This window comes from Prinia subflava, chromosome 1 (assembly GCF_021018805.1).
Source record: "Prinia subflava isolate CZ2003 ecotype Zambia chromosome 1, Cam_Psub_1.2, whole genome shotgun sequence".
NCBI classification, from domain to species: domain Eukaryota; kingdom Metazoa; phylum Chordata; class Aves; order Passeriformes; family Cisticolidae; genus Prinia; species Prinia subflava.
The window spans coordinates 93,670,882-93,688,546 of NC_086247.1; the positions used below are offsets into that span (position 1 = coordinate 93,670,882).

The 17,665-nt window shown below is 38.9% G+C and overlaps 1 protein-coding gene across 2 annotated transcripts in view; it reads right to left on the reverse strand.

The window, feature by feature from the left end:
- The window catches only part of DCDC2 (doublecortin domain containing 2), a 59,061-nt gene that overhangs the window by 5,478 nt on the left and 35,918 nt on the right, over nucleotides 1-17,665 (reverse strand). For both annotated transcript variants that reach the window (XM_063403717.1, XM_063403708.1), the window contains one exon: nucleotides 10,665-10,765. In XM_063403717.1, the coding sequence (XP_063259787.1) occupies nucleotides 10,665-10,765 (101 nt within the window). The remainder of the gene's footprint in view (nucleotides 1-10,664; nucleotides 10,766-17,665) is intronic.

Below are 17,665 nucleotides of genomic sequence, written 5' to 3' on the forward strand. Positions count from 1 at the left end.
GTGCTCAATGCCACATTGGCACAGCTGCAAAGAGGGCAAGTTATTGTGTTGCAATAATCCACAGAATATGTAATTACCAGAAATACAAGATGGTTACATGACCAGGTAAATAATGGCTCCATAAGTGATTTTTGAAGTGTGGTCATTTCTATGTGTTTTTTATTCAAGCCTTTCTGACTCACTTTCATCTAGTAACATCAAACTGGCCTTATTACCACTAAAATAAAACTTTAACAAGCCAAGTCTTTACAGAAACCTTCAAAGAAGGCACCATCCAAAGCAAAATTTATCCAACCTTTGTAAGCCGCAGCACGTAAGCTAGCAAAGAATCTGTAGATCCATAAATTCTCAGAAGTTACCTGCTATTCTTAGACATGTTATCTACTAATTTGCTTTCAGTCTGCTAAGGAAATTAGCAGCTCTGGATTCTGACCAGAAACAGGAGAGGGTGGGACAAATTACATGCACCAGACACCACTAGCGAAAAATATGTTTGGCTTTACTTAATGATACCTGCTTGCTATGACACTGCACACACTAAATGAAGAGAGGACACGAAAAGTCAACACGGACTTTCTCAGTTAACTGTTGTAGTCATCCAAGACGTTACAATTTCCAGCTTTTTGGTAGTGGGTACAAGCAGAAGTGAATATATGCTCTTGCCTGCATGGCTTTAGTATGGTGGCTTTATGCCTACATGTGTAAACATACGTATCCCAATGCTTCAGCTCGTTTCACTGCTGTGGAAGCAGACTTTGGCATGGGAGCACAATGGACATTTGAAGGCTAGTGACTCCCTAAAGCACTATGCTAGCTAGACTCATTTGACCTTATCCTCATGGATGCAAATTTTTGAAGAGTTAAATCTGAGCAACATGGAATATAAATACAGCATTATTGATCTGTACCCAGAAACTCACTGAAAGCTCACAGAGCACAGAACTGGCATGAAATAACATTCAAATCCCAACTAATTTAACCTGACCAATCAAACTAAATTGCAAGAAAAATAATAATAGGAAAAAAAAAAATCAGTTAAAAACCCCTCCCATCAGTGCAAGTATAATGCTTTTATAATAACTGAAAATTTCAAGACAGCTCAACATATTACTACAATGTCATTACCTTTACAGACAAAAATAAAAAGCCATGTTTTCAACTAATAATTGGAAAGCAAAATCCATTCTTCATTTACGCTCCTATCAAGCTACACTACATAAGAATGGACATTTCAAACAAGTTAAAAATCAACATTTATCCTGAGTAAAAGACCTTTCACATGGTAATCTAAAATGCAATACATTTCCCTCTGAATGCAGAGTCAAAGGTAGCCTTCAAAATGTGAATATGACCACTGACCGTGCATTTCAGAATGCACAGCAGACCTAAGACAGGACTGTAGGGAGAAAACTGAGGGCCAAAATCACCCACCGTATAGTACATTGCTCTTTACATATAAAAGTGTGATACTTCCTACTGAGATCTTATTGACCTACTCGCTATGCATAAATTAGCATTCTCTATTTTAAGTACATCATCTTCACTGAGAAAGAGGTACACTTAGCAAATTTTTGATTTTTTCATATTTAGGAAAAGAGAATGTTTATCTGAATTTATCTGATATCTGTTTATCTGAATTCAGGGAAGAAAACAGAAAAAGGGAGAAAAACAGATGTCTAAATAGTCAAAAGCCTGTAAATGCTATATATGCTTTACTTTCATGAACAGTTTCAGTGACAGCAGTGAACCTGAAATAATGAACTACAGCCTACATTAAAGTACTTGGTGGATCAGGGTGTAATTTAAAGTTCTCTGGAGTCACTTTTCATTGAATTTAATGCAGTCCAGCCATACTTCCACCTACAAGTGTACAAATTGCCTATTATATATACACCAAAGTTACCACAAACTGTGCTCTCTCAGTCAGAATAAATCAGGATGGTCACACTGAAAGAAAAATAGGTATGCTGATTGTGACCTACCTATCCTTGCAGAAATTATCAGACTCAAGTCAGCAACAGGGAATACTATGGGGAGGCAGTGACATTTCCCATCTTAGTTTTAGCTTTTCATCCCTCACCTTTTAAATAACCAAAATATTCTCAGTCAGAACTTCCTGTATGGAATGAATTGGATGGATAGCCAAGACAGATGTGGGAGTGCTCTTCTTCTTGCTCACAAGTCCAGAGTCCAGCCTTCAGCCATTGTGCTAGCTCACAGGAAGTTGTCCCTCACATTTGAAATTCCTATAAAAGCTCAGGGCATCTCAAATCCAGAGAAACACCTCTGGATATATCTCTAGGCTGAGTGCCTGAGGTCTATCACCTCTATGTAACAGAGTTATCATAAGGATATCAAGGACTGTAACAGAGAACAAAAGGCACGTCAAAAATTCATGTCGGAAGCAACCAGCCAGTTGTAGCCCAGTGTAACTGAACATGAGTACTGTAATGAAGTACAGAATAAATGTTCCCACATTAGTTTAGGCCTGTCTACACACCTCAAAAAACAACAGCACAACTTGAACTTGGATCAGAGAAGCATTCCTATTCCTTAAGGTAATTTTCACAATCAAGTGAGTTCTAGAGCAGGAGCTTTTCCAGTCACTGAGCTAGATTACCCCATTCCTCCTATAGCCAGAACTAATCATAATAAGGCTTGTAATCTTGCCTTTTGAATGGTTCAAAGAAAATAGGAAGTAACTTCCCTTTTTGCATTGCAGGCCGCATCTTTTGAGCAAAGGTGATACTTCTGCAGTTTCATGCTTGAAAGTACATTACTTAAAATAACTAGTTTTCAAACCATACCTTTGTGAATGGGAGAACAGTTCTTTGCTTGTCATGGACTAGCAATAAAAAGACTCACTGACAAAAGACTTGTACATTGAAAAGCATATTCAATCAAAGGCACACAGAAAAACTGAAGCAATTCTCAGCTTCTTGCTGGAAACATGGACCCAGCTCGCCTTCTGGAAACCTCCTGACTTAACTAACAGGTTGATGAGGAACAGAGCCAGTTTCATTTTGCATTGAAGAAGTATCATTGCTTGACAGTATTTTTAATCTCAGCAAAAACAGAGTGTTTAAAAAAGAAAGATGTACTCTAATTACACTCATCATGGTATCATTCATTAAGAGCTACATTACCAAATGCCATCATCACTCAAAAGCATTAAGTCAGGAAATCTTCAGACATTGAAGCATTTGGCTTCTTCTCCTCCAGGGATGCTAATGTAAACCTCTCAGAAGGTTTGTACATGACTGATACTGAAAAGTGCAGTATCACAAATCATTTAAGGCAGAAATTATTTTGTACCATTAGTATAAAACATAATTTTGCTTTATTGAAGTAGCTTGGAAATGTTTACTTGGCTAATGGTCACAGCAGATAAACAGTGAGGTAGAGGACAAAAATCTTAATGGTCATGAAGAGCAGTATGAGTACATCTCACAAATGCAGCAACAGGAACACTTGACTTCGATTGTACCACAGCTCTTCAGAACAGAGCTCCCCTGCTCCTACTCAGGAATGTTTTGTAGCAGCACTGCACGGATTCCAACAGCGAAACATTTTGTTCCTGAACCAGAAAGTGTTGCTAAGTGACAGCAGCCCTCTTCTCTTCCCCATCATTTACAAAACCTGGGCTCTTCAAAACAAGCAAATGAATAACTAAGGTTCAACTGTCTTACACTTCCCACATTTTCACAAAATGAACTGTTGTTCTTGAATGCAAAATGTCTTTATCCCCACAACATATAAACTCCACCTTTTTTATGAGATGGGTGACATTATTTTATTTCTTTTTTTACAACATATACAGCACCTGAATCCACAGAATCTAATTACTGATAACATCACAGTACCCAGAAGTCCAGCTAGAATGAATGGAAACTAAAGAACTTGAAGTGTAGAAAAAACAGCTTTTCAAACTCCCTTCCTTGGTTTCATTGTGTAGTAACTGGAAGCGTACTTCATTCCTTAATCACGCTGCAGCCATGACAGTGAAGCCAACACCTTTGAGTATGCCCTCTGGGGCTGCCAGCATAAGAGCGACATAGACAGACCTCTCCTGTGAAGACAGACTCAGAGAGCTGGAGGTGTTCAGTCTGGGGAAGAGAAGGCTGCATAGAGACCTCACAGCGCGTTCCAGGGCCTGAAGGAGGCCTTCCTGTAATCTGGAGAGGATCTTTTTACCAGGGCATGTAGTGACAGGACCAAGGGGAGTGACTTCAAACTAACAGAAGGCAGGGTTGTACCTGGCTATAAGGAAGAAATCCTTTACTGTGAGGGTGATGACAAACTGGAACAGGTTGCCCAGAGAAGCTGTGGATGCCCCATCCCTGGAAGTGTTCCAGACCAGGATAATGAGGCTCTGAGCAACCTGGTCTAGTGAAAGGTGTGCCTGCCTGTGGCAGAGGGGTTGAAATGAGATAATTTTTAAGGTTCTTTTCAACCCAAACCATTCAACGGTTTTATGATCTTATCAGATCTTTACCTTTCTAATATCTACCTAAGTCAAAAATACTTTTTTCCATCTACTTCACTGACACTTATGTTTATTTTTTCCCACATTTTGTGTTCAATAACATTTGCCTAAACTTCACTTCCTACAATACAGTACAATCTGCTGAGCATACCTGTAGATAATGAGAAAATTGTTAAGCATTTAGAAAAAGTCCTACTGAGACTGCAAAAATACAAAAATAGTTTGTAAGCTCTTCCATAATTAATTAAAATGCCCTGTAATGTAAGTTAAGCAATTTGAGAAACTGCCTGCTCTAGGGTTGCTGAAATGTTTGAAAACAGACAAAACTTTTTTCAAAGTGGTATCAAAACTAGTTTTACAAGAGATTTTCATTTCCAGGCTTCACTCAGAAGTGAAGGCCCTTCAACTGTTAGCCACATAGGCCTCTAAAGACAAGATCAGGCATTGCTACTACAGCTTCAGAAATCACAGGCACCCAATGCAGAAACCGAGGAAAGATCTCCCTTCTCATTCTGAACTGCAAGGAACCAATCAGAGTAAGTTTCCCTATCTCACACAGACAAACAATAACAACATTAAGTGTAAATCAGTGGAGCTGAAAGAAGAACATGCAGTGGAAAATATTATCTGCTGGCTTGTCAGCACTCAAAATTCATAAGGCTTAAATTACAGCTGCATCATTTGTAGCGAAATTTGAGCATAAGTAGTTCTCTGTGTGTTCTTTCCAAATGCCATTTTTATATCCTTACTGATGTAGTGCAAAATGTTTCCTTGTGAAAAGTTGTAGCCTTTTTAATCAAAGAATGTCTCTTCAAGCAGTCAGCCTGTTGTAATGTTGAATCAACATAAACTTTAACATTTTGCCTTTGGCAATGGAGAAGATAAACATTTTATTCTGCTCACTGAGGTGAATCTTGGGTCTTAAAGCAGAATGTATACTCCATAATGAAAACTGCAAATGAAAGGTGCAAATGTTCTGCTACTGATGATATACTCCAGCTCCAGGTCACCTAGGGGAGATACACAATCTCACATAACATCACAGCCCAGGAAATGGGAAAAAAGGACTGGACGACTGCATTAGTCAGTGGACATGTCTGTAAAAATAGAAAGCAAATGGATTATGAAAGAACCAAGAATGTGAACATCTACAGAAAAACTCCAATCCAGTGCCTGTTAGATAAATTTATCATCAATTAATTTTTACAAATAAACACAGAAGGAGAGAAGCAGATGGGGATGATGAAACTGGAGGGGGAAAATAACCCAAAGAACAAACCAAAACCAAAACCCAAATGGAGACTCTTTCTACTTAATAGCCAGTATCACATACCCCACGGCGAAACAGGCTGGCACAACAACATGCCTGAATTCCTTACGGGGTCATGCACTGGATAACTTTGGATCTCATAACTCTCATGCAAGGGTTCAGCATGGGAGAAGAACAGCCATACTTACGGAAATGGATAAATCAGTGCATACTTGCAGTGTTATTTCAGTATTATCACTAGAGATTGCTGCTTTTGTATTTTAGAACTTATATAGAATGAAAGAAAAAGAGTAGTTTCTTGTGAAAGCTTTAAAAGTTAATAATTTTTCTCTCAGAGTTACTTTGAATATATTTGCATTATTACCAGCTAATTCAAAGTAACACATTTAATTACCATCTCCAGCAAGAAACTACTACTGTTTTGCAGCCTCCCTGTCAAGAACCACCTTGTTCCCTTGCTATGTGCACAACCGATTTCATAGTCTGTCATCAGTCCCCATGAATGTTGACACAGTGATGCAAACAACCAACTTAGAGTAAGCCTGCGTGTCAAAAGAAGAAACTAATAATTTTGTATTTGGGAGCTGAAGTCTTGGTAAAGAATATAGAACAGAAAGGTCTGGTTTGGTTTAAGGCAAAATATTCTTTTTTTTTTTCCTTGATGTTCAATTACAACTGTCAGCTAGTCCGGAGTAAAGCAAACCCTGTTCTTTTAATGTTTTTTCAGCTGGCAAGACAGCATTTTACAGAACAGGACATAAGCGAGAGTCTAGCCAGTATAATACTAGGTTTAGTTAATGGCTAATCTGGCATTTGTTCAACTGTGTACTTCAAACAGCAAGACAGAGAAGGTGCATAAAAAGAAAAAGAGTATGAAGCTCTATCTTCACTACTTCATTTATATGGCTGATGGAAACGATAGCCTATCAAAAGTGCCAGAATTCTAGTGAAAGCTGGCGTGTAAATATTTATGCATTATGCAAGACAGTCAAGACCTGGCTGGCTGTCCTTTCCCATATTTCTAGCAATAACAGAAACTGCAGTGTAGATAAGAAAAAGCTAAAAAGCTCTACATCACAGAATTTAAAACATTTTAAAATGGCCATTAATACGAACCTGAACATGCAAAATGATAAATGCTTCTAAGGTTAGGGTGACCTTAGTTATCTGGGAATAAAAAGTACTCCATGCAACTCAGAAGGACATGGCTTCTTGCCAGATTACCAAGGAAACTATACATAAAGTATTAACATTATATATAAACCATGGCTTGTGTTACAATAAATTTTGGTGCTTTGTTTGGCTTTATGGAAACAAGAAAATCAGATTATTCATAGTGTGCATGACTGATTTTTTGATATTTTTTCCCCATGAAATATACCTGCTTCCAGTTCCTTGTCCAGATAGCAAAATCTGTTGGTAGCACGTGAAAAATATTTCCATCTGAACATGATGAACAGTCCTTGGTACATGAGCTTAGAGGCATCCAGCAAGTTCCTAGCACTGCAAGCTTGCCAACACATCTGATGCTCACTGGCACCTGTGTGAACAGTTCCACTGCCAAACAGAGAAGTGGTAGTAGAGAGTTTCCCCTCCCTAGGGCTGGTCACCATCCGCTGGCAGAGGCAAACTGGTGAGACACACAGAGCTACTGCCTGTGCTGTAGGATCTCTATGGAGAAGTAAGGCAGCTGTCTCCAGGGCTGGATTTCAAATGAATTGCAGTCAGCCTAAAAACTAAGGCCTGACAAGCCAATTTGCACAGCCAAATGTTCTACACTACCCAGAGGAATTCTTTACACACCTTCAGAGGCCAATAAACAGGCTAATCATTACTGAATTTGATTATCACACTGTCAAGACCAGAGAAGGATGTGCTTCAGGATGGCATAAGAAACAAAGATTAAGACAACAGCGGGCATGTTCTTCCCCAATGTCAGTGCTATCAGTATAATGCAACACATCCTAATTATCGTGACATCTCACCAGGACAACCACAATTAACAGGGCTGATGAAAACAATGGTGTTCATCATCAGACTCTGAGGCTGGGCAGGTTTGGGCTGTGAGAAGACACAGCTGTAGCATTCCTTCTATCAGGGACCAAGACAGTCATGTTCTTGTTGCCTCTATCACCAGATTCACGTGTCTTCAAGAACAATGTCTACAAAATAGCTAAGCAATATTCCTTCCCATTAAAGTGAATAAATAACAAGAATGATTCTTCTTAGCAACAGAAGCGTAAGATAAAGTGTGAATTTTTTTTAAATGGTATGGTGTTAGTCGTAAAAGTGTTCATAATAAGTTCATAAAATATTTATTTCCCCTCAGGTATATATATATATATTTTAACAGAACACAAGCTAAAGGCATAGGTGTCTAGTAGTCTTTTATGCAATACAAATAAATTGAAAAAAAATCAGCCAACTAAATAGTAAGCACTACTGAGTAAGTAATTAAACAGTGTCATAAGCTCTACCCCTTAAACTTTTTAGTTTGTTGCTGTGCTGAACTTTCTCCTGTTTCTAAATATCTCTCTTCTGCTGACAAGGACTCAAAGCAGGACAAATACCCTGGATGTAACCTCAGAGACGCTGAGTCAAGAAAGATAACCAGTGACCTTGATGTGCTGGATGTGCCTTTAGCAGCCCAGCCTGCACAGTCCACCTCATCCCCACAGGCAGCACTGCTGACTCAGCTCGCCAACCACAGGATCTGCACGGCCCTTTCTGCAGCTCCCTTCTAGCCCACCTGTGTCAAGACTGCACTGAGACAGTTACTGCATTACAGGCACCCAACTTTGTACCTCTCTTTCTTGTTGAACTTCATGAGGCTCAAGTCACCCCATTCCTTCAAGCTGTTGAGCTTGCTCTGAAAGACAGCCCTGCATTCACCTGATAATGACACCTGGGCCTGAATAAGGCTGTGTCCCCCGCCATCACCTACATTACCCATGAAAATATTATAATGTCTCAGATCCGGTATCAAACCCTGAGGACCACCACCTGAAAACAGATGCCACTTAAATCTCAACCAGCTGACCTTTTAAATCTCACCAAATCAGACAGTTTTTCACCTACCTTTTAGTGCACAAATCCAGTCCCTACCCTCATTAAGGATATTTTCCTCCCCATATTTAACACGCTTCTTCCAATTTCTCCTACATATATGGAAGTCTATACTGAAAGAAAGATAAAGGACAAATACTGCTCTCCCTTCCTACACAGAGCCACATATTTCATCACTGAGGCAATGAAAAGGGTAAGTATGATCTGTCTGTAGTACATACATGATGCTTATTCCTCATCACATGCACCAGTTCCTGTTTCTCAACAAGCTTTGGCTCTCTGAGCTCCATTTCTGCATATCCAGGCAAAGTCTCTATACTTCTCTTCAGGAGTCTATCCCCTCTTCTGCCTCTTTTAGTGTGAGGTCAGGAGTCCTCTGCTCAAACTGGCCTCCTGTAATGTCTGCTTGTTCTGTGGGCATAGTTCCTGTGGCTTGAGGAAGAACCAAATCTCAACCAGCAACCAAATCTCCTGAATTCCTCCACACTTCAGGGCAGCCTCACACAGGATCCTGTGGCCAGTTTCTCAACTAAGCCAAATGCAACTCCCCTAACTTCTAGGATTTTTATTTAGTTATTTTCCACCTCCACTTTCTTCAGGGGCCTAAACTCTAACCATCTCATTGCCAGTGCAACAAGGGCTGCCACTGTCACATCCCAAACAAGTTTCTATTTATTCTTGACAAACAAACCCAGCAGAATGATTCACCTAACTGTGTCTCACACTACCTGCATAAAAAAACCTGTCTCCAACACACTCCAGAAATCTCCTAGATTCTCTGTTGGATTGCCCTGGGTAATTAAAGTGTATTTGCAAACTATTATCTTTAACTCCCATTTGTTTACAGACTCACATTAACAACCAGTCCTCAGCTCTACTGACCACCAGTAAGTCATAAAAATGCCCAAGGTTCCTGATGTTACTGGGATGATTTTTAGCCTGAGAAATCGTTTGGATAAACTCTGATTCCTTACATCAAAGCATGGATCAGAAATATTATTTTGGGGCCAATATGGTTGGCCCCAAGCCATCATCAACAGACACCAAAAGCAAAATGCAACAGGAAACAAAGTTGAACAAGTTGGCAAATTCCTACAAACACATAAGATGAAAAAGAGGACTGTCTTGTGAGCAATTTATTAGCAGAAAGTAACCACATATGTTTTCAGCAAATAGTTTAAGCAGTTCTACTCTTCTCTTCCTTGGAATAAGCTTCAGTTTACCTAACCTTTCTATTATTTCAGTCCACAGGAGTACAAATCAAGGTACAAAAAAGGAGATATCATCTCAAGCTTAGCTATCAAGACCTATTTATTGGACATAAATCTTAGGATTAAAAAATTGGCCAATGAAGCACCACATTGCTCCAACAGAACAAAGTGCTGTCAGCTTTAGCGAAAATCAGATAAATCTGATAAATCCACCTGTTGTGGTCCAGGACTGGAGGAATACTGCTCTGCCAGTATAAAGAGACTGCAATTCAAGTGAACCTATTTGGTAGGATGGAACAGTAGGGAGTCCTGATTCTCTAAGGCTCTCTAAGAGCTTTCAGAGCAGTTCTGAAGCTGATGAAAAGGTAACTGACATTTGACATATTAACACAGAAAGGGACATTTGCTAAAGCTGCCATAAAAGAAGCAGTATTGTTGATCTTACAGTTATCCTCACAGAATTATGCTTACACTTGAAGGAAACTGAGGAAAGAGAAACAACAATATGTAATCCTAAAAAACACCAAACAACAACAACAAAAAACAACAACAAAAAAAAAAAAAAAAAAAAAAAAAAAAAAAAAAAAAAAAAAAAAACCACAAAGCCATTTATTTAAAGCTTGATCACTACCTGGTCCAGTGGAACTTCCACAAGAGTATCTTCATCTTCCTGCACTTCAACTGCCTCCCACATTTCAGACTCCTCTTTTCTGGCTTTGTAAATATCTTCATCTATAATGGGAAAGATAGAGTAGAATGAAGTCCAATGGTGACACAGTGTGGCTCAGCTACTGAACTGCACATTCAGTTTTGCTTCCAGCAGCTTTCTGAGCTGACCCATCATTCCCCATACAATTCTTTCAAGGAAGTCTTTAGTCTCCTATTATTGTCAAATTGATTTTCCTTCCTTTTAACAACAAATACTTACATGCTATGCCACTTGGGGAAGGAAGGAGAAAAGGCAAAGGGAAAGGGAACGGAACAAAGTACTGGATCTGAAGTTCCTTCAGTTTGGGCAAAGGTCTAGAGTGAATCTGAACTAGATATATTATGACAACAACATAGTACTTCTGTTTCTACAGTCAATTATAGTATCCTTTAGTAATGAGCATTATAATACACATCTATCAAAAATTCCAGTCTCTGAATCAAAAACAAACATGCTGAATCAGGTCAGGGTTAAAAGATTAAGAGAAACAGCTGGATTTGTTCTACTTCTCAACTCTGGGCACATGCAAGTAGAATTAGGGCTGAAACTCCACATCCGCATTAAAAAGCACGTACTCCTGGATTAACAAGGATTAACAGTTACATTGGTATTCAATTTTGCAAAGATTTTACACCATTTAGTTCAAGTAATTTCTTTCCTAAGTATAAGTAGTAACTAGGGGTCTTTCAAGTTTCCAACACAGGCCTTACCATATCAGCTAATTAGGAAAGTAAAGATAGGTACACCCAGAAAACAATTTCCAAGTGACACGCAATCTTCTCTATTTTCCCCTGAACTGAAAACAGCCCAGAAACTAAAGGCACAAGTTACTTCAAATCCTCTCTCTCCATTGATCTAGGAAAGACGAAGATGTGTCCATATCCCATATATGTAACTACATATTATGTAGTTATATATTAAGTAAGAAAGAGGAAAAAGTATTTCCACTTTCTGACTGCCTCTTAGCTCTTCCTAAAAGGATCTGAACTTGGTAATATCAAATGATCATGCAAATAGATCTACATTGCTGCACAGAACCATTTTGGTGGAAAAATAATGAATAAAACCCCAAGACCAAGAGAAATCCAGAGTCTATCTGCATAAAAAGTCAGCACTGATTACTGTGGTATTTTTCCAGTTACTTTCTCATCACTATGAGAGCCAAGGGAAGAATTTGCCCAGGGAACAAATTCTGAGGCAGCATACTGCTGCAAATGGCTAACTGGAGGGGAGGTGCCAGATGGCCTCAGAAGCTGCCTGACAGCCCCTTCCCAGAGGACCAGAAATGATGGCCGTTCTCAGTCTGAAATGAAGAGGCAGAACTGGAGGTTTCCATGGCACACCACAATGAAATTCCAAAGTGGTACTGCTGGGTGCATCTTAGGAGAGAGATTTCCTGATGAACAGAGCAGCTTGATTACCCAGGCATCAGTCCTGCTGGAGCCTCCCCCCACTACCAAAAGATCTATACTGATCATCCTCTGCTGGAAATACCAGAGGGCTCTTAGCATCACTGATTGCATTCTTAGCCAAAATAACTCACACATGTTTTCCAAGACTTCATTTGCATACTACACATGAAAATAATAATTTTCTTTTTTAATTTCTTATTTCTTGGGGTTTATTAAATACAATGCACATGTATGGATGTTCCATTGAAACCAACTAAAGTTGATTTCAACAATACTTGATGGCAGCATGATAAATCTTGGACAATCTACCTGTATATATCTTGTTACAAAATCCCCTTTGACACAAGACTTGATTAGGTTTTTTTAACAAAATCAGTAATAAAAACATGGAATGGCTGAGAACAAAATGCACCTGAACAGATGTTACTTATACTTTTTCAAATAATCAATGCACTTCACATTTCCCTTTTTTTTTGAGCTCTCTAAGAGACAGAATGTTCTGTTTCTCTTACCTGCTATTATCATTGTTGCCTCTCATCACAGACATTTGAGTTATAGATTTCCACTATATTCTGAGAGGAAAATGTAATGTGTTCCCTAAAAGCCACCATGTCCTATTTCAAGGCCTTCCCTTAAGTACATAAGAAAATAACCTTGCCCTAGATTCGTTGGCTCACTGAACTATAAAAAGTCAACTCAGTGTCTGAAAGAACTGCATTTAATATCACCATCCTTCCATTAAGACTCTGTAATAACACCTTTGCTTTCAAAGTCCACAAGTCTTTCAAGCAAAATTGGAACTGTCTGGAGGTAAAAAGGATTTTGGCACAGAGGCAATTTTAATCAGATTTTTACTCCAGGGCAAAAGGAGGAGTACAAGGCAGATGAACATGTGTTAGCCCCTGGAGGCCAAATATGCTCAAGAGCTGATGATTCTCAAATTTAAAGCACCTCTTCTTAGAAGAGCAGATCAGGCTCAGGGCTATGCTGAACAACCCAAGGAGAAAGACATACAGTATTTTGAAGAAACTTAAACATGGAACCAGGAGGGAGCAGGAGAGAGGAAAGAAGATTGTAAGTTTCAGTAAGGAATCATATTTCTCATTTAAAAGAGAGTGCCCACAAAGGTAGTAACAGGAGGATTTCAATAAGCAAAATCTGAAATCTCCATTTTATTTCCTCCACAAAAGCACCTTGTAGCACCATGGAATTTCCTCCTTACAAAAGAACTTTGTAGCAGGTGTTTGCTCAGAAAGCTGGTGATAAATGAAAAGATATTAGTTGAAAAATAATCTGCACAAGACTGCAGCTTCTCTCAGGGATGCCACTATTCATTGTCTTGCACAGAAAGCATTCTCAAGAGACACAGCATTCCTGGTCTTCCACAGACTGAAAATGTTATTTAAGGAAAATAAAACTTTCACAACAAAAGGGAAATTAATTATTAATCTCTGCACAAACATAAGAGAATGGAAGACAGATGTCCAAAATACAGTTGGGGAAGGAATTAAAACACTTAAGTCTGAAATGTGCCAAAACAGATGAAGAAAAAAGTGACACTAACTGAAGAATGTTGAAGTTGAAATACTTGAACAAAAAATGCCAAAGGAAATGGCAAGGAATGCAATTAGTCTTACATTAGGACACACATTTGTATTTTTTTACAAAAAGGGAAAATAAATACAAAAATTGCAAAATAATTTACATAAAATTAATTTGAATAAATGGAGCATTATGAAAATAGCTTAAAATGTTAACATTATTAGCATTGCTACTCTACAGCCAGAAGTATTTACACTTTCTGCATGTGAAGTTACAAATATCTGGAGGATGGAAGCTGAGTGAAAGGCCAACACATTTCTTGTTTGTGTGATTCTGTGTCAAGATCTTGTCAACAGGAGTTTGCAGGCCACATTAATCACAATTATCGGGGCTTTGAGTTACTTCCAAGGAAATTTTTCAGTTGGGTAACTTTGCCTCATATTTTATTGATAATGCTTTTTTGTTTAGGAAAAAAAAGTACGAAAAAATCTTATTGATGCAATATTTCACATCTCTGTGTCTGAATCATTAGTCAATTTCTTCATATGTCTCTAAGGGAGAAAAAACAAGAAAGCATTTTAGAAAATGCCATAAATTACATGAAGAAACATTTTTGCAAGTCTTCATCCTGTATTGTTATGGGCTTCTACTGCAATCTCTACTGAAGCAGAAATATGTGGTGTACCTTGCCGAAAAGAGAAATTCCAGCACTTCCATTACATGGCACATTTATGACTACTCCAAACAGTTCATACAAATTGTAGATTAAACATGCTCCTCTTTTATGAGTCAGCTCTGACTTTCTTGTGCTGCAAACCACCTGAGAACTGACCACAGACAGGGCCATGGCAACACTGGGGCAGAGGAACTCTGAAAAGGGCTGGTATGAAAAAGCTCTGAAAGGAAGGTATGTCTGCCTGCAGCTTTGCTGTAAGTATAAACAGAGGATTTATTTCAGTTAGGTTCTCAGTTTTCCATGCCACAGCAAGTACAGCCTCTGTCAAGAGGCCAAGCAAAATATGACTGAAAGTTTCATGATCTTCTGTGAGAATATTTTTCCATGGTGTCCAGACAAAAATAAGATACTGGAGTGTCTCAGGTTATGTAACAAAAAAAAGTTGTATTCTATTTCATCTGTTGAAAGCAGTTGAGGAGATGTTTATCTCTTGTAACTCCAGGGGGAGGAGGGTGGATGCCTTCTGATAATAGACCATCTGTTAAAACCAGGTGGGGCAGTGTTTCTTATCTCTTTCATCAACTTTGTCCACCCTTGGGGGATATCTTGTGTTAACGGGCCATTAAGGCTCACCAATGACATGACACATTACACCATCCCATTGTGAGATGCACCACCCAGTGGAGAGGAGCCAACCATGCCCTACCCAGATAAAAATGGGGACACAGAGACACCAGGCATTCCTGTTTTCTACTGGATTCCCAAAGGAAGACCTGATCCATCTTGCCACCACTGGACCCCTTCTACAAGATCATCTCTACTCCAACAGAACCACATTTGTTTCACCAAGAGGATTTATTTGGACTGCTTTCAACACCCTGAACAGGGTGTCAGGTTGTATTTTCTGACTGCGTCAGGGTTTCTAGGGTTTTGTTTGTTTGTTTGTTTTTGTACTACTACATTTGTATTTTTAATATTCCTAATAAAGAACTGTTATTCCATTTCCCAAAACTTTGCCTGAAAGCCCTTAACTGCAAAATTATAATAATTAGGAAGGAGGGCGGTTTACAATCTCCATTCCAAGGGAAACGACAGTTTTCCCTGGCAGACACCTGCCTTCTCAAACCAAGCCATGGAGTTTATCAAGTTTTGCCAGTCATTGTGTGACAATAGACTACCTTGAGGCAAAAAAAAATCAGCACTATTTTTACACCCTAAACAGAGAGAGTTAGGTAACCGAAACATCTCCTGTTATTTCTGATTATTTTAAAGCAGGGTCATGTTCAGTAATTTAGGTAAAAAGGGGAAAGAAGAACCTGCAGAATGGCAAAGAACAGATCATTCAAAAGGATGAAGAGGTGAAGAAGGTGAAGAGGGGGAATATGCAGAGGCTGGAGGATATAGACACTGAGGGAGATGACAAAGGCACAGGGATATTAGGAAAAACATGTAGAATGAGGAACTGTATAAGAGCAAAAAGAAAGATGAGGAAATGCTGGTGAACAAAAGGGAATCAACGGGGTCCAGTCCACTGACTGGAAGGCAGAAAAATTGGCTTTTAGGGACTAGAAGAGTAGAAGCTTGAAAGAATGAGAGGGGGCGAAAAAAAACCAAGTCAGCGGGTAACCAAGCCAATTTAAGCTTCCTAAAGGAATCTTCTTCAGGAAAGCCTGTGAAGAGGAATGCTGTTGGACTACTACCTACCAGCAATTGGATGTCTGTGTGTGTTCTGATGTTACCACACACACAGAAGTGCAGCAAAAAAAAAAAAAAAAAAAAAAAAAAGACAGCAATGAAAAAATGTTTCTTGTTCTCAGGCAAGTATTGTTACTGATTTTTTTTGTTCATACTTATTTCTCCAACAAATAATACTTATTAAGACTTTGGAGAGTGGAAAGATTTCTTCTTACAGGACTTTTTTGTTTTTAGGGTGAAGAGATGAATGAAAACTGCTGAAGAGAAAACTGCAACCATATATGCTTTCCTATGGAGTTTCTTCAAGAGTTGTGCTCTCTCCTGCCTCTTCTCCAGCTCCATAATCCCCGAGAGAGAAAGAGTGATGAAATCTCAGGAGGATTCAGATGGCTTAAAGCTCTGAATTCCCTGAAGCCTTGGCAGGGTTACCAGGAAAGGGTACATTTGGAGCATGGTAACAGCCCTGCCAAATAAAGATAAATAGTGCCTCAAAAACCTATGGACCAACTCAACCTGCCCCAAGTTAATCCAAATGATACAGAAGTTGAAACACTGGCATTTGGGCCTGATTTTCTGAAGTCTGAGAATTGCTAGCTTTCCCAAGAGAGAATTTTCAGCAGTTTCTCCTTTCTCAGGCAGCTTTGTGTAAACACTTTTTCTTCCCATAACATTTCTAAGTAAACAATATTCCTCCTTTCCCATAACAACCTCTCTCCCAGGTGTTGTCTGTGTTACTTAACCAATGGAAAGATGTGTCCAACCTATGGACCTTTTAGCACAGCAGGCTATAAAAAGACAGGAATTGCAATAAAGGTTTTAGCCTTCTGATGTTTTCTAACAGCTAGAGTCAAACATCTTTATTTTTGTGTCTAATTGCGACATCAGCACCTACTTTATGGCCAACCTCTACAGCTAGGAGAAATGAAGCCACAAAAATAGTAAGAACAAGAGAAATTTTCAGCTGAAAAAGGCAGTGAAATTACATGAGCAGGATGCTACCAGAACACTTAGTCTTTGGTAATCAAGTCCAGAGGCTATGAGTGAGAGAAACGCACTGCGGTCAGGTTTGGATGAGAACTTTGAAAAGGGCAAGGTAATAACTGGTAAACAGGGGGTGAGGTTTCTGATTTTGTACTTGGCCAATGTCTGCCTCATAAAGTAAGCAGCTCAGTACTCAGTTGCTTTCAGCAAAGATAGGTGGTACTATATACCTGCAGAACTTCTCAGTTCTGTGACTCTGTTGCAAATAAAATCAAGACAATTTTAAAACTTCTTAATGACTTGCACAATGACTCTTAAAAGTCAAAGATCTTCATTATGAGAGTTACCTACTCTATCCTAGCCCTTACACATGCCAGCTCTTGCTGGCTTTGCAGCCCCAGGGAATTCATTTGTGTGAAAGTGATTCTGCTGCCTAATCAGGAGAATTTTCTAGCTATTTTCTTGATCTTTGTTATTTCTTAATCTCCTGATAGATACAGAACAGTGTAAGTTACCAGCAAGAGCAAATTTATAAATGCCCAAAAGATTTTGACTAGCAACATTTCACTGGTCACGTTTTAGTTGTTGTCTTGGGTTGAGAAATGTAACCAAAAAAG